General features: G+C 38.6%; 1 protein-coding gene across 1 annotated transcript in view; it reads left to right on the top strand.

Annotated features, from left to right (window-relative positions):
* Window positions 1-20,796, top strand: part of trip13 (thyroid hormone receptor interactor 13) — a 31,675-nt gene that overhangs the window by 3,919 nt on the left and 6,960 nt on the right. Inside the window, exons 4-10 of the mRNA XM_073024151.1 lie at window positions 7,580-7,709; window positions 11,382-11,437; window positions 12,116-12,206; window positions 14,006-14,078; window positions 14,926-14,989; window positions 15,955-16,041; window positions 16,761-16,867. Coding sequence (XP_072880252.1) covers window positions 7,580-7,709; window positions 11,382-11,437; window positions 12,116-12,206; window positions 14,006-14,078; window positions 14,926-14,989; window positions 15,955-16,041; window positions 16,761-16,867 — 608 coding nt within the window. The remainder of the gene's footprint in view (window positions 1-7,579; window positions 7,710-11,381; window positions 11,438-12,115; window positions 12,207-14,005; window positions 14,079-14,925; window positions 14,990-15,954; window positions 16,042-16,760; window positions 16,868-20,796) is intronic.

Here is a 20,796-nt window from a genome sequence, read left to right as displayed (position 1 = left end):
ACATTTGCAAAAACATATCTTGCGGAACAACAGTACAGTATGTATGTCATGCTTCATCTGTTTACAGTGAATCTTATGTTTCGGTAATTCCAGAAATGTAAGAAAAACATGGAACTGCAATAACTTGTGTATGTTCTTAGTTTTACTTTACTGAGATGCATGTATGACGTGGCAGTGCAATGACGTACACTTTCATGTTCTATTACATATAACCCATAATGAATTATTTGAACAAATAATAAGGAGACTTTTGATTTGCATAAGGGAGAATATGTCAAGAGTGTCACCTTTTGTGTATTTCCCTGATATTTCCTTTTCCAAAGGTAAATGGGACAATCCATCAGCATTTCCATGATTAGTCATCATCTTGAATTCCATCTTGTAATTGCGTCCTCCAAGAAACAGAGCCCATCTCTGCATTTATGCTGCTACTTTTAATGGAACACCCTTCTGTTGAAAATGGACACTGGTGGCTAATGATCAGTAATGAGGGTAAACTCTCTCCCATACAATTAATGGTTGTATCATTTTACACCCCAAACCAGACTCAAGGCCTCTCTGTCAATCTGTGCATAATTTTTCTCTGTAGTAATAAGGGAACATGAATGAAGGCTATGGGGTGTTCACTATCATCACTCGTAACATGTGACATGACTGCACCTGAACCATAAAGCGAGGCATCACAGGCAAGTTTAGTGGATGTTGTGGATCACAATGTGTGAGTACAGTGTCTAATGTCACCATTTCCTGTACTTTTTTGAAAGGCACCTCGCACTGCTTTGTCCATTTAAGTAATCGACAAACCCTGAAAAGGATTGCAAATATGACATGTCCTTTGGCTTTGGGACATCCACCACTAGAACTTTCACAGCACACTTGTGCGTCAGTGGTGTGACCACAGTGAGTGATGCTTGCTCTGAGACTATAATCCTCTAACCTTTTTAACACTGTTTTCAGATTTTGGAGATGTTCCTCATCATCTCCAAACATAGATGGCAACGTGCGTATTTCCAGCAGCTTCAAACTCCAAATCTGGCATTTGTTCTACCATACAGCCAACAGGGCCTTCTGAATACTAATATGAGATGTATTAAAAGTAATAAAAACTCTCAGCTCACTCTCTCAGAACACATACCATCAGAGATTGCCATAATACTGAGGATTGTCACCAGCCCTAACTGGGAGGCATTACAGACGGTGCAACAAGAGGAAGCTGAAGGTGATAAGTGAGCTGGGATCCATGCTAGGCTAGTCTAAAAGCTACACTTATCAAGCCCCCGCTTCCAAGTGTCTTCACTGTAAACACTTGATCGATCGCTAATAAAATGGATGAAATCTGACTGAGACTTATCACACAAAGGAATTCATTCAACTCCTATGTAATGATCTTCACTGAAATCTGGCTGGATCATAAAGTGTCCAACACAGTTATTGAACTATCAGGCTGCATGGCCTATCGGGGCAACAGAACATGAGATTCCGATAAGAAATCGTGCGGTGGCTGATGTATTCATGTTAACAATGACTGGTGTATGAACTGTGTCTCATCATTGATGGTCACTGCTGTCCCAACCTGGAATATCTCATGCTAAGGTGCAGGCCTCTCCATCTGATAAGAGGAATCACAGTTGTTCACTTCACAGTGGTCTTCATTCCACCCCAAGCCAACGATAAAGTTAGCATTAACACAAGTGTGTGATGTTATTAATAAGCAACTGTCCACCCTGATAGCACCTTCATCGTAGCAGGTGATTTCAACTCAGCCAACTTTAAGACAATATTCCCTAAATTTTGCTGGACTATGAAATGCACCACAAGAGACAACGATACACTGGAGCAGGTTTACACAAATATTGCAGGTGCATACAGGGCTTATCTGTGCCCTCATCTGGGTTTGTTTGACCACCTGTCTCTTATTTCTAATTCGGGCCTACAGGCCAGTTATAAGCAAGTTATAACCAATTACTGTCAGTTGCATAAGGCCTAAGGGAGCTGTCTCACGACTTTAGGACAGCTTCGACTGCAGCGGCTGGAACTTGTTTGCATGCGAAGCAATGCATGATTTGGGAATTGACTTGGGGGAATATATCACTACAGTCATGTACTATATCAGATACTGTTCAGGCAATGTCACCAGCAATAAAAACATCTGTGTATTCACAATTCAGAAGCCATGGATGAACAACATTGTCCAGCACCTGTTCAGGGCTCAGGATATTGCTTACAGTTGCAGCAACGCTGCGGCATACAACATCACAGAGGACCACCAACACCGCCTTGAGTAAGAAAGGCTCAGCAGTGCCTATAGTATCTTTGGAGTTTAAAGAGAGCAAATCTGCCCCAAAACCTGCTGTTAAACCTTTCTCAATGTGTAAGTGAGAGCATACTGACCTACTGCATGTCATTCTGGTTCATTAGCTGCAACAAGATCAACCAAAAGCACTTCAATGAATGATCAGGACTACACCTAACATCATTGGGTCACGACTACCAGTTATGAAAGCCATCTACAACTCTCAAATATCTATGGCAGGCTTGCAAAACTGTGATGGACTCGCCCACCCCAGGAAACATCTGTTCAATCTTTACCGTGCAGCTGTAGATACAGAAACATCTCTGCATGCACATCCAGACTGAAAAACAGCTTTTTCTCCAGGGCTGTTGTGTAACTGAACAATAGGTGCTATGTACAATACAGTGTTATGAACCCCGTAACTGGGTCACTTACCAGCAAAGATAGAGAGGTCCGTTGAAGTCTGATGGTACTATTTTTAACAGTATTTATTGGTAAAAATACACAAAAATAATATCAATGCAAACATACAGATAATATACGTCGTCAATACTAAATCTAAAAGTGCAGGTATAATAATAATAAGAAATAAGCTCTATCGTTGTCTAGGGGATAATGTATTGTCCGATGGAAATATAAAAGTCACTCAGTTCATTCAGGCTGCAGCCTTTTGTTGGAGAGAGAGAGAGAGAGATTTTGAGAACAGAAACTTGCCGGCTTTCCTTTATCCGCTCTTGATCCGTATTCGTCCTTTAGCGAGGCCGTTCCGTGGAGGACTTGTCATCCGGGCCAGGATGGACACACACACAAGCCTCCACCGGTCTCATACGTTTCTCCTGGTGTGTCTGAAGGGGTTGTTCCCCAGACCCTCTTTTATCCTTACTCACGGGGTCTCAGATGTCAATCAGGTTGGGATGATGCAATCCCTCAACCAGCCTACTCTGGTCATCTCCTGAGGGCTTCAATGAATAGTACAGTACTCAATACACAATTCCGTCTCCAAGAGACAATGGCCGTTATCCGTGGCTTTGTCTTGCTGAGGCCAGGACACATTCCAAAACCTTGAGGATTCTCTCTCATTTCCTGGGTCCCAGACCCGAATTAATAGCGATCTTGTGATTCTCAAGAAGGAGGGGGCTACTTTGTACCCTTCAGCCCCTCAGAGTTGTGGCACATTCGTAACAACAGAAACATAATTCTTGATGCTATTTTATATTTAATGTATTTTACAATATTTTCATGGGTGAGCCACTGTTTCTTTTAATTTCAGAGTTGTTTATTTTAATTCAGTTGTAACATAGATGTCATTCTAAATAACTGATGTTATTTTAAATCTAGTCATTGTGTTTTTAGTAATTGATTTGCCAGTGTGCATTGTTCAGTTTTGCACTGAATGGAGTAGATTTGCAATCTCATTGTCCTTAGCAATGACAATAAAGCTCTAACTAACTCGCAATCCTTACCTGTATATATGTCATTCAGGTAACACTGAGTGCCAGGACAACCTTGCAACACCTGGTCCATAGCTTTCTGCCACAGTGCAGATGCAGATGCTACCCCAAAATTAAGCCTATTATAGTGATAAAGCTCTTTTTGAGTACTGTATTTATGGTGAGTAACACTTTGGACTCTTCCATCTCCATCTGTAGGTAGGTCTCAGTTAAGTCCACTTCGCACTCAGTTAAGTGTTTTCCTCCAGAAAGATTTGCAAAGACATCCTCTATCCTGGGAAACAGGTATTTATCTACTTTCAGTACTGGGTTGATGGTGACCTTAAAGTCACCACAGGTCTAGACAGATCCATTCTCCTTGGCTCCACTCAGTCTTGGAAAGAATTCCTTCAACCTCCATGCAATCTAGCTCACTCGCTACTTTATCACAGGTGGTATAAGGAACTGAAAGGGCATTGTAAAACTTGGGTGTGGTATTTTCATTCAGCACTATTTTACCCTTGATATGTTTGAGTTTTCCAGTGCCATTTTGAACACTGCTGTGGCATCATCTAGTACCTTTCTTAATTTGCTTTCAGTTGACTCTATTACAGGGGATGTGGCATGCACATTGTGAATGGATCTTCAATCAAGTTGTTATTGTCTCAGCCATTCACAGCCCCACTATGCTGGCCCTCCTATTTGTTTTTACCCAATGTGACTTATTGGTTGTTGTATTTAACTGTTACAAATACCATTCCCACATGAGTTATCTTTTCTCCAGTTTAATTTCTTAGTTGGATCTCTGTAGGCTTCAGTTTAGTATCTTTGAAATGCCGTTCAAATTCATTTTGTAGAATGACTGAAAACAGCTGAGCCAGTGTCCAATTCCATTTCAATTAATTTTCCTTTCACTTCTGGTATAAGCCATATTGTCACTTGTTAGTTTTCACATTGTAAATCTCAAGCATAAGCAGCACTGGGTCATTCTCATCATCATATTTATCTTCAACAGCATGCTGATTAGTGCTCTTTTTGAAACTGCAACTTGACTTTTCATCTTTTTCTCTTCCCCGTGCAATGAATGACATGCCTGACATGCTCTTTGTATGTGTCTTACTTTGTTGCATTTTCTGCAAGTTTCACCCTTAAACCTGCATTGGTCTGGTATATGTGAGCTCCTGCAACAATGATAATGCAATTTGTTTGTTTAGGCCAGTTTCTGTTTAGATGTTGCAATTTTGTTTGTGCTCACTTTCATTCCTGACTCCAACTCAGATGTGTCTCTGTCTGCTGTTTCTATTGATACAACCATTTCAACTCTCTCAAATGTAAGTTGTGCTTCAGTTAGGAGGAGTTTTTGAATGCTTTTTTGGAAGATTCTACGAAGTAAGTGAACTCTTGGTGCCTCATTAAGTCCAACATTAAACTGGCAATGCTCAGACAATCTCTTCAATTCAGTCACATAAGCTTAAATGGACTCCCCTGCCTTCTGATTCTGCCTATGAAGTCTAAAGGGTATTGTAGTCAACAGTAGTTTGGGTTCTAAATGTTCCTGTATTACTTTCACAATATCAGCAAAGTTCATTTCAGCTGGTTTGCTTGAAGCAGTCAAACGTCCAAGTAAACAATGCCTTTCAACCCAATGCACTCAGCAAATATGGCACACACTTCTCATTGGCTATTTCATTTTGTTACGTATCCCGTAACTGGATCACTTACCAGCAAAGATAGAGAGGTCCGCTGAAGTCTGATGGTACCATTTTCAAACGTTTTTATTTATAAAGGGGCACAAACGTAAGGTTAATACAAACATTTTGATAACATACGTCATCAATACTCAATCTAAAGCGCAGGTATAGTAATAACCAATAAGAAACAAACTCTATTGTTGTCTAGGGGTAATGTATATATTGTCCGCTGTATATCTGAAAGTCTCTTGCGGTCACTGCAGTTCCACCAGCTGCCGTCGGTTGTGGTGTCACGTTGGTGCACTTTGTTAAAGAGAGAGAGAGAGAGGTAGAAATTAAATGAAACAGTTACCTGGCAGGTTTTTCCAACCTTCAGGAGTTCGGTTCGTCGAAGTCTCGTTGGGGAATGGACGCTCACTTGTGGCCTCCCCTGTAGCTAAACCGTTCTTCCGTGGTGAGGTCGCCAATCCCAAGCAAGGAAAAGACGCACACGAACCCCACCACCGGCTGTCGCTATTAAAACGCTATCGCAGGATTCCTAGCGTGTCTTCTGGTGCGTCTGGGAGGCCGTCTTTATAACCCCTCTTTTATCTGAACTCACGGGGTCTCAGATGTCAATCAGGGGATGATGCAATCTCTCTCCATCTCTCCACCCACATTGCCCTGAGGGTATACACGTAGTACAGTTCCCAATTCACAAAAGGTGTCTCCTTGAGACAATGACCACCGGCGCCAGCTTTGCCTCGCCGTGAAACGTGGGACACTGCACGTATCTCTCTCTTCTCTTGGGTCATTGACTCCCCCTTCACTAGGGCTCTGGTGATTCTCACAAAGGAGGGGGCTGGGATCATAACAATTTGCTTTAAAATACTGCTTAATATGTTCCGTATACATATTTTAGCTGATCTTTTGTGCAATTGAACATGTCTATCTTTACGATGTAGGCAACCATTTCTGCTTTGTTTTCCAAATTTAAGATTATTTTCCGCCGGTACTCGCTGTTTATGAACCTGCAAATTTGTCAGTTTTCTGCCCTTTCTTTAAACTCTGTCTCACTGAGCTTTTTAAAAAACAACAACTTGAATGCCTCACTGTGATTTAACAGGTAGGTATTCTTCTCTGATTTGTTTAAAACTTCCTTGTCACTACTGTTATGTTTTGGTAACTCCAGACATTAATCAAAAGAAAAACACTGAGTTGGGATAACTCGTGTACATTCTTAATTTTACATTTAGCACAAAGCACTTATGACGTATGTCATTCATGCTCTATTACATAAACCTGTGATAAATTATTTCAACAAAGAATGCTTAATCAAACAATATATTTACAATATTACTCAAATAGTACTGAAATATTAAATGCACAAGTCTGACTGTCATGGAGATGATTGAACCCATTTCAGTTCTTAGTGTTTTGGCCACCAAGAACTTTTGTGTCTTCCATGTTTGAAACATAATTTATTTACTGAATCTGACAAGTAAAATGTACAGACAGGCACTCTCTAGTGAGAATCAACTCCCTGCTGAACTGATAGAAATCAGGGCAAAAAATGAGCTCCTAGAGGTACTCAGGAGGTCAGGCAGCATATGTAGAGGGAAATAGACAGTTGGTGCTTCAGGTAACAAACCTTCGTCTGGACTGGAACTCGAGGGCAGGGCAGAAGTTACAAATCAGGCATTGAATGAAATAGATGAGCATAAACTTTACCACTGCTTTATATCAGAAAATATTATTTTTAATTGTGTTTCCTTTTCTGTGATTTATTACCCCATAATGTGAGTGCTGATGACTGTCAGCAGTGCTTAAAATTAAAATAACTATATCTTAATAGATTGATTCCAGAAAAATAAACTTCGATAATAAATTTTAAATATAACCCATGAATACTATTTTGTGGAGACTTCTAAAAATAATTTATGTTCTATAAATTAATTTAAGAAATATTAGTACAGTATTACCCATGTACATAGGTTAAATGTAAATTAAGTGCAATTTTTAAAATTAAAAATAAGTTATTTCTTCATGGGGGGGAAGTCATCTTTCGGCAGTGCTAATTTTTTGAGTTATTTCTACTTCTTGCATACAAAACCACAACATATATCTTTACTTAATTATTAAATATCTCATTGCTCTTATATAATTTTGTTATGTGTCTCTTGCAGCCTATTGACCTGACAAAATCCAATCTTTCAATTTATATATTTCATCTGAATGAAGAAGGTCCATCTGCTGAGGTTCTGGAAGGGGAAGAGGAGAATATGCCTGCATCAAATAACTGGCTCTTACCTGCTGGTATGTATGTCAATACCCAAAGCAATCTCCCAGTTAATACTTGTACAGTGACCGTCAGAGATCCTGAGTTGAACAATTTTCAATAAATATTCAAGCAGCCCATCATAATTTTGCATTTTTTTCTAGTAGAACATAAATTAGACCTTACAGAGGAACAGCAATCCTCATAGAGGGATCAGAAGTACAGAGAGTAAGCAGCTTCAAGTTCCTGGGTGTCAAGATCTCTGAGGATTTAACGTGGTCCCAACATATTGATGTACCGGTAGTTCTAAAGAAGTCAAGATAGTGGCTATACTTTAATAGGAGTTTGAAGAGATTTGATATGTCAACAAATACACTCAAAAACTTCTATAGATGTACCGTGGAGAGCGTTCTGACAGGCTGCATCACTGTCTGGTATGAAGGGGCTACTTCGGAGGACTGAAAGAAGCTGCAGAAGGTTGTAAATCTAGTCAGCTGTATCTTGGGTACTAGCCTACAAAGTACCCAGGACATCTTCAGGGAGTGATGTCTCAGAAAGGCAGCATCCATTATTAAGGATCTCCAGCACCCAGGGCATGCTCTTTTCTCACTGTTACCATCAGGTAGGAGGTATAGAAGCCTGAAGACACACATTCAGTGATTCAGGAACAGCTTCTTACCCTCTGCCATCCGATTCCTAAATGAACATTGAATCTTTGGACACTACCTCACTAATTTAAAAAAAAAAAAGTATTTCTGTTTTTACATGTTTTTAAAATCTATTCAATATATGTAATTGATGTACTTGTTTATTTTTTATTTTATTTATTATTGGTATTGTTATTTTTTTCTGTGCTAGATTATTTTTTTCTTCTATAGTATGTATTGCCTTGAATTGCTGCTGGTAAGTTAATAAATTTCACACCACGTGCTGGTGATAATAAACCTGATTCTGATTCTGAACACTAAATGTATAATGCTGGAAACATTCAACATGTGTTTTGGGAAAAAAAAGCAATTTAGTACTTCAGGTTGTTAAACTTGCATTATTTGTGATCATGTTTATTTATTAGTTATGACCAAACTGTAGTGTTGTCTTGTTCAAAGGTTCTAAAATTCTCCACATGAAAGAGTTAAAAATTAATTTTGGTACTATCTTTCAAAAGTGTTTGTAACTGGGATTAATATCACTGGAGTGAATTGCGCAATAGTTAATAGAAAACAAAGAATAAACTTGCCATTTTCAGGTTGAGAAGCTGTGTCCAGTGGTTACCACAGAGACTGATATTTGGGCCTCAGTGGTTAACAATTTATAGCAATGATTTGGATGAGGATACCTGGTGGAATACACTCATTGGCCACTTTATTAGGTACACCTGTACACCTGATTATTAATGCAAATAGCTACTCAGCCAATCATGTGAAATTGACTAAATACATGAAAACATGCAGGTAAGGTCAAGAGGTTCAGTTATTGTTCAGACCAAATATCAGAATGAGGAAAATGTGATTTAAGTGACTGACCATGGAATGAATCTTAGTGTCTGATGGGATGGTTTGATTATGTCAGAAACTGCTGATCTCCTGGGATTTTAACAGTCTCTAGTTTACAGAAAAAGGTGTGAGAAACAAAAACATGCCATAAACTTCAGTTCTGTGGGTGGGGGAAAAAAGGAAATAATAATTAGGCAATCAATATTGAGAACATATGAAGATTACTTGACAGTGAGCCCATAGGTTGTGGGAACAATTCATTGACGTGGCAAGTGAAGTTGAGTAAAGTTATTTATCCCCTCTGATTCAAGGGCCTGATGGTTGAGGGGTAATAACTGTTCCTGAAAATGATGAGAGTCTTAAGACTCCTGTACCACCTTCCTGATGGTAGCAGAAGAGAGCATGACATGGCCGGTGGGGGTTCCTGATGATGCATGCTGCTTTGCTGTGTCAACGCTCTGTAGATTTGCTCAAAGATGGAGATGGCTTTGCCCATGATGGACTGGGCTGTATCCACTATTTTTTTTTTTGTAGGATTTTCTGTTCAAGGGCATTGGTGTTTCCACACTAGGCTGTGATGCAGGCATCGCACATCTCTAGAAATTTGTCAAAGTTTTAGATGTCATGCTGAATCTTCACAAACCTCTAAGGAAGTAGAAGTGTGCCAGGCCCAGGACAGTCCCCTGAAGTGATAATACCAAGGAATTTAAAGTTGCTGACTCTTTCCACCTCAGATTTCCCCGATGAAGACTTGGCTCATGGACCTTCGGTTCCCTCCTTCTGAAGTCAATAATTAGCACCTTGATCTAGCTGACATTAACTAAGGGTTGCTGTTGTGGCACCACTTAGCCAGATTTTCAGTACCTTCAATTCAGGAATGGAAGGGTTATCATATGAGGAACATTTGATAGTTCTGGGTCTGTCTTGCTGGAATTCAGAAGGATGAGGGGAGATCTCATTGAAACCTTTTGAATGTTGAAAGGCCTAGACAGAGTAGATGGAAAGGATGTTTCCCATGGTGGGAAAGTAGGACAGGAGGGCATAGCCTCAGGATAGAGGGGCGCCTTTTCAAAACAGATGTGGGGAAATTTCTTTAGCCAAAGGGTAGTGAATTTGTGGAATTTGTTGCCACATGCAGCTGTGGAGGCCAGGTCGTTGGGTGTATTTAAAGCAGAGGTTGATAGTTTCTTGATTGGACATGACATTCGAGGTTACAGGGAGAAAGCCAGGAACTGGGGTTGAGGAGGAGATAGAAAAGAAGGATCAGCCATGATTGAATGGCAGAGCAGACCAGATGGGCCAGATGGCCTAAGTCTGCTCCTATGTCTTATGGTCTAATTCCCTCCTATATGCTCTGATTCTGCCTATGGCAGTGGTGTTGTCAACGAACTTGAATATGGCATTGGAGCTGCACTTACCTACACAGTCGAAAGTGTAAAGTGAGGCGAGTATAGGGCTAAGCACACAGCCTTGAGATGCACCTGTGCTGATGGAAATTGTGGAGGAGATGTTGTTGCCAAATGAGGGCATCGAGGATCTAATAACACAAGGAAGTGCTGAGGCCAAGGTCTTAAAAGCTTAATGCAAAACTTTACTGACGATTTGGGACAGACTCAATTGATAAGACATCTGTGTTACATGATTCTGTGACTTAGGAACAGGGCCTTTAGTTTATCTCTTTTTCTACTTTTAGTACCTTGTTAGATCCTTTGCAAGCCTTTCAAATTAATCTTTTGTTGCAATCAGCCATTTTTTCAAGGTAGCAGAACACATTTTGAGGAACAGAATCAAATTGCTTCTTGGTAAAAATCATTAATTATTTATATATTTATATATATAATTTTTTGATGCTCTTGGTTTAAAGATAATTATTAAAATCAAAAATCTTTACAAGATTTTATGAAACTGTTGAAGGTATCCTTCAATTCATATCTGGAAGATGTACAGCACTGACTGTTCAGGCTATTTTTGAATCTAATTGGATTATGTTGACCTGTCTGCAAAGAATAATGGTCAAATTTACTTTAGCTATTTATAAGAATCATGGTATGCATGTTATCTGACTGGTAATTTATTGTGCTAAAAATGTGTTATAAATGAATTTTCCATCATATACAGGAGTACTTATAGAAAAACAGCTAAATGTTTTAGAAATTTATGCACTGAAATTATTCCTATATGTCACTAAATATACTTTTTAAAATCCCATCTTTATAGGTGAATTTCATGGACTCTGGGAGAGTTTGGTATATGATAGTGAAGTTAAATCACAAGTAAGTGATTCCAAAAGTTACAACACTACATTGGTTTTGTAGAGTTTATTTATAGTGTTATTGTTTTAGACTTGTAGATGCATTTAGGAATATTTATTTGGAATACCCTCAAAAATATTAATTTCATTCAAATTACTTTCTGATATATTTCTAATATTCTATATCAGTCCTTCATGTTGCTATCAATCTCCCCTCATTTCTTTAAAAATAACCTTCGATGCTTCAGTGCCATCAGGAATACTCACTTGCAAAATAATTCCCTGGAAAGTTATCGTTGGTCATGAATTGTAAAGCTCTGTCGGGTATTGATAATCATTGGAACAATATCTCAAAAGTGGTCAAATGTGCAGCTGTATAATTGTAGAAATGCAGAGACTGAGAAGAGGACAATAGTTTTAAACTTGAGCCAAACAACGTCAAGAAGCCAGGAGTAATGATATTGATAGGATAAGAAATGGTTAGGGCGGCGGGGCAGCATAGAATTTTCTACATGTACAGTAGGAGCAGGAAGATGTTTAATAATCAGTACTGTGGATGTTTAAATGCAATAAAACACTTGTTTTTGGCAGTTTTCTCTATTTTATAAAGTCTGATTGAATTTATCTACTATTTTTTTTAGAGTATGCTTGAACTGGATATTCTTTTACATGCTAACCTACAATAACTAATTTCTTCCAGTTACTTGACTACGTCTCAACCACCTTGCTGTTTTCTGACAGAAATGTTGACAGCAATCTGATTACATGGAATCGAGTGGTGCTGCTCCATGGTTAGTTAGTCTTGGCGCGTTTGCTGTTATTAATATATTTTGTTTTGGTACCCCAGTCAATTTGACATGCTCCATCTCCTAATATTACTGCCATCAGTGGATCCTCTATGCATCTGGGTATTTGTTCATGTAGATATTGATTTCCTCCAGATTTTAAAACCATTTTGGTAAGGATAATGTATCTAAATTGGAACTTTCAAAATGCAGTAGTTTGTGAGATTAGAAATTATAATGCATACTACCACATTTAATCTGATATTTTGTAAGTATTTTCTCAGCTTTAGAACAACTATAGAATTGGGTAAAAGAACAGGGTCAAAACTGATGTTTCTTTTCTTTTCAACACTCCAGTCAGTAAAGGGTAAAAACTGTTAGGTTTCCTGCTCCTTGTACTCGTCAATGATTTGTATGGAAAAATATGCCAATGTGACTCCCTCTGCACTGAGACCTGATATAAATTGCCAAAAGCAGAACTTTACTGTGGCCAACCACTTTAATTCCCATACCTATTCCTGTTCCGACATGTTGGTCCATGGTGAGGATGGACCAATGAGGCCATTCTGAGGGTGGAAGAGCAACACCTCACATTCCGTCTAGGTAGCCTCCAACCTGATGGCATGCACATCAATTTCTCTTTCTGGTAATTTTTTCCCTCCACCCCCTTCCCTCTTCTATTCCCCACTCTAGCTTCTTCCCTCCTCTTCTCCTCATTTGCCTATGACCTCCTCCTTGCCTTTTTCTCATGATCCACTCTCCTATCAAATTCCCTTTTCTCCAGCCCTTTACCTTTCCCGCCTGACTTCATTTATCACCTTCGAGCTTGTCGTCCTCCTCCTTGCCCCTTCTTTTTATTCTGGTATCTTCCCCTTCCTTTCTAGTCCTGAAGAAGAGTCTCAGCCCAGAATGTCGACTATTTATTCATTTCCATAGATGGTGCCTGACCTGCGTTTCTCCAGCATTTTGTATCTGCTGTGGATTTCCTCGTATCTGCAGAATCTCTTGTATTTAGGGTAGATATTTGGTGAACAACGAGTCTGCACTCTGGAAATCATTAGAAAGCAATGATGTAAAACAGGAGTCGAAAATAGAATGCTAGGTAGTTGAGAATACTGAATGTTGGTGTCAAGCACTTTGAGACAGTTAGATTTGAACAACAATGTTATCTTCTGTTTTACAACCATACACAAAATCTGCTTGACCTATCTGCTTTAGAAACAGTTTAAGATTCTGCATGAATAATGCAGAAAATATTTTCCAGCTGTACAAAGAGCTTTTTTTAAAAAAAAATTAAAGATTGTCTTTTAAAGGTGAAAAGAAAATGATGGAAATAGAACAGCCAAGTGTATTCTTTGCTTTATTAAATCGTGACCCAAAGGAAATGGACAAATTGTTTAAAGGAACTTAGCTTACAGAAAAATACTTAAGCTTTTTCACAGAGGTACAGAATTTGCATTCATGATTGCTGCATAAAAGCTACACTTTAAGTTGAAATGAGGACATTTTTTGCAGATTATATGGGCTATTGTGGTTTCTTCTGTGGAAATGAGCTAGCTGGGAGGGAAGTGAGAAAAGTCATTCCAAGATTGATTGCCTCACGCTTCCCTGAGGGTTGGTTACCTGGGCCATCTGCTCTTAAGAGCCTCATCCTCTCCTATCTTTACCTTTTCTTTCAATTATGCCTCCACTTCCCATTTGAAATTTGCTATTAAATCTGCTTTGTGCAGCGCATTCCTGATCATGATGCAGTAATCACAACAAGATAAGTGTTAATATGATACTGTTTTGTCTCTTTAAAATAGGTCCTCCAGGAACTGGGAAAACGTCTTTATGTAAGGCACTGGCTCAAAAGCTCACTATTCGATTTTCTCACCGGTGAGAGTTCACAAAATTAATGTTATATTGAATTAAGCTATTTCAATAAACTTGAGTATTCTATGTTTATTTGCTGGCATTTAACAAAAAAAACTACTGGAAGTGAAGAGCACGACTGGTATTTTTAAGATTCAAGATTCATTTATTATCAAAGAATATATAAGGCTAGAGACCCGAAAGAGCCCAATTAAAAGGAAAAAATAATAAAAATAAAAGACCAACACTCAATGCACAGGAGAAAGATAAAAATACTAATCATGCAAACAACAGCATTCCAAATGAAAAATTAGTCCTTGGATCTGAACTCAGGAGCAGACCCAAAGCCTAGCTGATCAGTTCATGATATAATCAAGCATGGAACACAGCAGCTGGGGCAGTCTTCATGGCCTCAGTGCCATGGAGATGACCTTTGCAGAGATGTGAGTGAAATTGGCTCTCGTCTTGACCGATGCCCTGTCTTTTCAGTCTATCTGGGCTGGTGTTTAAGTTGACCCAATGACAAAAAGCGAATGACTCCACACCTTAGAGAGAGGAGTGAAGATTGTGGAGAGTGAGTGAAATTGGCTCTCACCTCCGATCTGGGCCAGCATTTAAATTGTGTAAACAGTGTATAGTACCTCACATTTAGACCCAGTTACCGCTGCTACGAAAGGCACTGGGCCTAGACTGCACTACCCAGCGATTGCTCCGGGCCCAGATTTCATCATCCAGCCATTTTATTGAGCCATATTTAATTTAAAGTTGTTAGTGTGAATGACATGAGAAAGATGGAGACTTTTCATCAGTAATTGAAAATAATTGAGGAGGCTAATAAAATCAAATATGTTATTGCAACTGTGTCTTTCAGGTACCGGTATGGACAACTAATTGAAATCAACAGCCACAGTCTCTTCTCCAAATGGTTTTCAGAGGTAAGTATGCCCAGTACTTTTTCACATTTTTGTGATTATTTTCTTGTAAAAAATGAACTTGCAAACAAGAAATTGCAATCTTACAAGCCTTGCCTTTTACACCCCAGAATCTTGCTTTAAATTGTTCTTGCTAAATATTTTCAATTTTGATCACTAAAGCTAATTATTTAAGATAATTATGGACTGAAGTTTAGTAAATCTATCATGCCTGTTGGTTATTTTATCAATTCTAAGTTGATATTTGTGTCTAATTTCTCTTTCATATGTCCTAGATGAGTGGACAAAAAATTAGGCTTCGCAATAGTTGAGCCTAATTATTCATAAGATCATTAGCAGTACTATCAAGCACATTAAACAAATATATGCAAATGAGCTGCCAGAAATTTAGGAAAATGTCCCATTACTTCCTTTGCCATCCACAAGCTTAGATTTTGCATTCTGTGACTAGTATATTATTGTCAGGGTTTGTATTTGCTGTGTTATCAGCCATGAGTGAACTGTAGCCAATGTTTCTGCTTTGAAGGATTTGATAAAGAATGGAGGGTGATTAGCATAAATCTTGGGTCACTTGCAAGGCCATCTTGAAAGGCTGTGCTCTGAGAAACAGTGAGGGGAGTGCATCCTGATCCTTGCACTCAGATCTGCATAGAACCATACCTTCCAGTATGGAAACAGTGGCACATTATACCATCTGCGTCACATGTGAATTGATATTAATTCTATGTATTTTGGACGTGTGCACAAACGTTTGTGATTTAGTGAGGAGTTATCACAGGTATGTTATATTTGGGCATGAGACTAGATCAGAATTGTGCACAAATGAGGGTGTGGAACACATACAGATACACTGCATAATTTAACTTCTAACCCTTAATTGTTTTATTCTGTGAAACCATTGCTTTCATTTTGCAACAGTGATGTAGTTTCCTACTAACTGAATTTTGATTAAAATATCATTTAAACAGAGTGGAAAACTTGTTTCAAAGATGTTTCAAACTATTCGGGACTTAATAATGGATGCAGAATCCCTTGTATTTGTTTTAATTGATGAGGTAAGATGATTCAACAGTACTACTGAGAATTTCAGATTACCTTGGGTAGATATTTTCTAGATTGTTTTTGCTTTGAATGCTATGATATAAAGTAGAAAGAAAATTCAACAAGAGCACAAGTTCCACCACAGAACATAATTGTCCAAATACTTCTGTGCTACAAATTCTGAGTTGTCTTCTAAATTTTATTTATGCAAATACGGCTTAATCTGATTATCTGCTCTTTTACCAACAAAGGGTCAGTTTTATAGTAATTTTATTTCATTCTAATTCACCAGAAATTTACCATTACCATTGAATATTCAGTAACTTGCTTTTGCTTTCCACTTTTCATGTTTGTATTGCTAATCCTTGATTTGTGCTGTTTATCATCATTGGGAACAACAAAAGTGGAGAAAATTCTTTTAATAAATCTAGGTGATTCATTCTAGGTCATGAGTTTCAAAGTTGAATTTGCAATCCTTGGAAATATGAAGAGATCTAAACGGGCTGTCGAATTAATTTTTCTTTCATATTTCAGAGTAACTTACTCCATTATCCACATAGGCAGTGCATTGGCAACTTGTAATGTGTTGTTCAATATGCTTTTTTTTAAAAACGAAGTGATATTCCTGCCCTTCTCTAGTGAAGGAGACTAGAAGGAGAAATTTGATTATAACTTTATTTTTGGAGGAGCAACTGTTTCATTATCTACTCACTTGCTGTCTCTTGTGCTGCAGGTTGAAAGTTTGACAGCTGCCAGGAATATTTCAAAGGCTGGCACAGAGCCATCTGATGCCATTCGAGTAGTTAATGCTGTATTGACACAAATAGACCAGATCAAAAGGTAAATTTAATTCCTATAGTTTAACTAGATGACTAACCGCATATAGTATAACCACCTCTGCAGTCTCTAATTATTAGTTTTAAAGGTTTTCTCTTTTGTTCTAGTGGTTATATGCTTTGCAGCAGAGTAATCAATCCTCTGGTAGCAGTACAGATAAGCATGCCAACAGTGGCCTAACCTCCTGTTTTGACCTGCAAGGCAGCATCACTTACTGTGATGCAGAAGGAGGTTGTACAGTCCATTGGACCTATTTTGGTTCCAAGCAGAACAATCCCATCAGTCTCATTCCTATACCCATCAACAGTTTAGAGTCTCAAGTATGATAACTGATGCCAGGGCAACTGAAGACCAGTTGAAAACATTCATATACAATGGTTTATAAACTTGTAATACTTAAGGCATATGTTGATATTTCTGAGTGTTCAGAATTTAAGTGCCAGCATTGAAAGCCTCATGGTGCATGGGGCCTCTCTTTGGGTGTGAATTCCATGAATTAGTATATTACACTCCTGGTTGGTGAATCTGGGGGCATGCTTCTAACACTCCCTACACATTTGTCATCCCTGGCATCACATCCTTTTTTAGAGTCTGACAAGGTTCAATGCCAACTGTCTTTTTAAATACTGAAGTCCTGCTCAATTAGCTGAAATTGATTATTGGGAAGCTTTGTAACCATAACTGCAAAGTGGTTGTATCTAAACATTCGTATCTGAATGCTTCCAACAAAAACTACGGAATTCTACTTCAACAGTTCTATTAATCAGTTAACAGATACCATTTCCAGGTAGTTTTCTGTCTTTTAAATTTATAGGGTTTTAACTGTACTATTATTTGTATGGTATTTTACACCATATAAGCTTGATAATTCTAAATATGATAAAATTGTACTCTTAAGAAACTGAGTTCAATTCATTGCTAGGCTAAAAAGTGTGACAAGTTTATCTATTCAAGCGCTGAACTTGATTTTATTTCCATTTTAATTTAAACCTTCCTTACCTGTACATTATCTAGCTTTATCAGTAATAGTTTAAAACAAATGATTTGCTGTATGGTTTTGACTGGAAAGGGACATTTGCAGGAAGGACAGCAGAGCAGCAATGGCTGGAGTTTCTGCGAAAAATGAGGGAAGTGCAAGACAGATATATTCCAAATAAGAAATTTTTAAAGGGAAGAAAGACACTACTGTGGCAGACAAGTGAAGTCAGAGCCAAAATAAAAGCAAAAGAGAGAGCATACAAGGAAGCCAGAGCTAGTGGGAAGACAGAGGATTGGGAAGCTTTAAAAAATTGGAGAAAGAAACTAAGAAAGTCATTAGGAAGGAAAAGATGAATTATGAAAGGAAGCTGGCGACTTATATCAAAGAAGATACTAAAAGCTTTTTTAAGTATATAAAGGGTAAGAGTAGAGGGTAGATATAGGACCAATACAAAATGACGCTGGAGATATTGTAATGAGGGATGGCAGAGGAAATGAATGCATATTTTGCATCAGTCTTCACAGTGGAAGATATCTGCAGTATTCTGGACATTCAAGAGTGTCAGGGAAGTGAAGTTTGTGTAGTGAAAATTACAACTGAGAAGGTGCTCAGGAAGCTTAATGCTTTGAGGGTGGATAAATCTCCTGGAATGCACCCTCGGGTTCTGAAGGAAGTAGCTGGAGAGACTGTGGAGGCATTAATGGTGATCTTTCAAGTATCGATAGAATCTGGCATTGTACTGGATGACTGAAAAATTGCAAATATTATTCCACTATTTAAGAAGGGTGGGAGGCAGCAGAAAGGAAACTATAGACCTGTTAGCCTGACATCAGTGGTTAGGAAGTTGTCAGAATTGATTGTTAGGGATAAGATTATGGTGTACCTGGAGGTACTTGACAAGATATGACAAGATAGGCCAAAGCCAGCATGGTTTCCTGAAAGGAAAATCCTTCCTGACAAACCTAATGCAATTCTTTTGAGGAAATTAAAAGCAGGGTAGACAAAGGAGTACTTGGATTTTCAGAAGGCCTTTGACAAGGTGCCGCACATGAGGCTGCTTAGCAAGATAAGATCTCAAGGAGTTACAGGAAAGTTACTAGCATGGGTGGAGCATTGGCTGATTGGCAGAAAACAGAGAATAGGAATAAACAGATCCTATTCTGGCTGGCTGCCGGTTACCAGTGAAGTTCCACAGGGGGCAGTGATGGGACCGCTGCTTTTTACGATGTATGTCAATGATTTGGGCTATGAGATTAATGGATTTGTGGCTAAATTTGTCAATGATACAAAGATAGGTGGAGGAGCGGGTAGTGTTGAGGAAACAGAGTCAGCAAAGAGACTTGGATAGTTTAGGGGAATGGGTAAACAAGTGGCAAATGAAATACAGTGTTGGAAAATGTATGGTCATGCACTTTGGTAGAAGAAATTAATGGGCAAACTATTAATTAGCTGGGGAGAGAATTCAAAATGCAGAGATGCAAAGGGACTTGGGAGTCCTTGTGCAAGGTACCCTAAAGGTTAACCTCCAGGTTGAGTCGGTTGTGAAGAAGGCGAATGCAATGTTGGCATTCATTTCTCGAGGTATAGAATATAAGAGCAGGGATGTGATGCTGAGGTTCTATAAGGCACTCGTGAGATAACACTTGGAGTATTGTGTGCAGTTTTGGGCTCCTTATTTTAGAAAGGATATACTGACATTGGAGAGGGTTCAGAGAAGTTTCATGAGAATGTTTCTAGGAATGAAAGGGTTACCTATGAGGAATGTCTGGCAGCTCTTGGGCTGTATTCCCTGGAGTTCAAGAGAATGGGGGGGAGGATCTCATAGAAACATTCTGAATGTTATAAGGCCTGAACAGATTAGATATGGCAAAGTTATTTCCCATGGAAGGGCATTCTAGGACAAGAGGGAACGACTTCAGGATTGAAGGACGTCCATTTAGAACAGAGATGCGGAGAAATACGTTATTCAGAAGGTGATAAATCTGTGGAATTTGTTGCCACAAGCAGCCGTGGAGACCAAGTTATTGAGTGTATTTAAGGCAGAGATAGATAAGTTCTTGATTAGCCAGGGTATCAAAGGGTATGGGGAGAAGGCAGGGGAGTGGGGATGACTGGAAGAATTGGATCAGCCCATGGTTGAATGGCGGAGCAGACTCGATGGGCTGAATGGCCTACTTCTATATCTTATGGTCTTAATGTCATATCCATTTTAATAGGAAGTCCACGATTAAGTATTTGAAGAACCAATTACAGTACTTGCTGAATGACATCCTCAAAACTGAATCAAATTAATTTAACTTTAATGTTTGATTAACAGATATTGCCAATTTCTGGTGAGAGGATTTTGAAGCAATGAATAGATGATACTCTAGGAGTTGAATAGAGGAGTTAAAAGATGTATTTTTACTACATCTGGCCATTAGACTATGCACCTACAAAGCTTATTGACTTGATAGAGAATGCTGGCAGGCATATTGAAATGATTTGTTTACAGTAAGAAAATGTAGTTCACTCAGTTTGCTAATTAATTTTGGTTTCTGAACAATATTCCCTCTAAGGTGAGCCAATCATTTGCTACTAGCGCACAAAGGAATTTAAACAGTGCACAAAAGGTTGTCACCCTCTATCTCATTGGCATGTTAAGTACATTTTGCGATCATACACAGTCACATTTTCTTTTCTGGTTTCTTTCGTGGATGGTGTTGACAACGTGGAGTTTGTGCTGATTTGTCTGCAGATTTCAGAACCAGATTTATACAGATTTATACTGTTTTTATTGAAGAAAATATTGATTCACTCTGAATTCCAAAGAAGCAAAGGGTGTGAAGCACAAAAGAACTGCTTGTTCATTTAAAGTGGAATGGCTTAATGAAACAGTAGAAACTGCTACACCGATAACGCCTGAGATCAGGAACGTGCAGCTACGAGAAATATTTATGTACAATACAGAAAC

Source organism: Hemitrygon akajei, chromosome 20 (assembly GCF_048418815.1).
Source record: "Hemitrygon akajei chromosome 20, sHemAka1.3, whole genome shotgun sequence".
In the NCBI taxonomy this organism is placed as follows: domain Eukaryota; kingdom Metazoa; phylum Chordata; class Chondrichthyes; order Myliobatiformes; family Dasyatidae; genus Hemitrygon; species Hemitrygon akajei.
The sequence above is the reverse complement of the archived record's forward strand: the minus strand, read 5'-3'. Positions and strand labels throughout refer to the sequence as shown.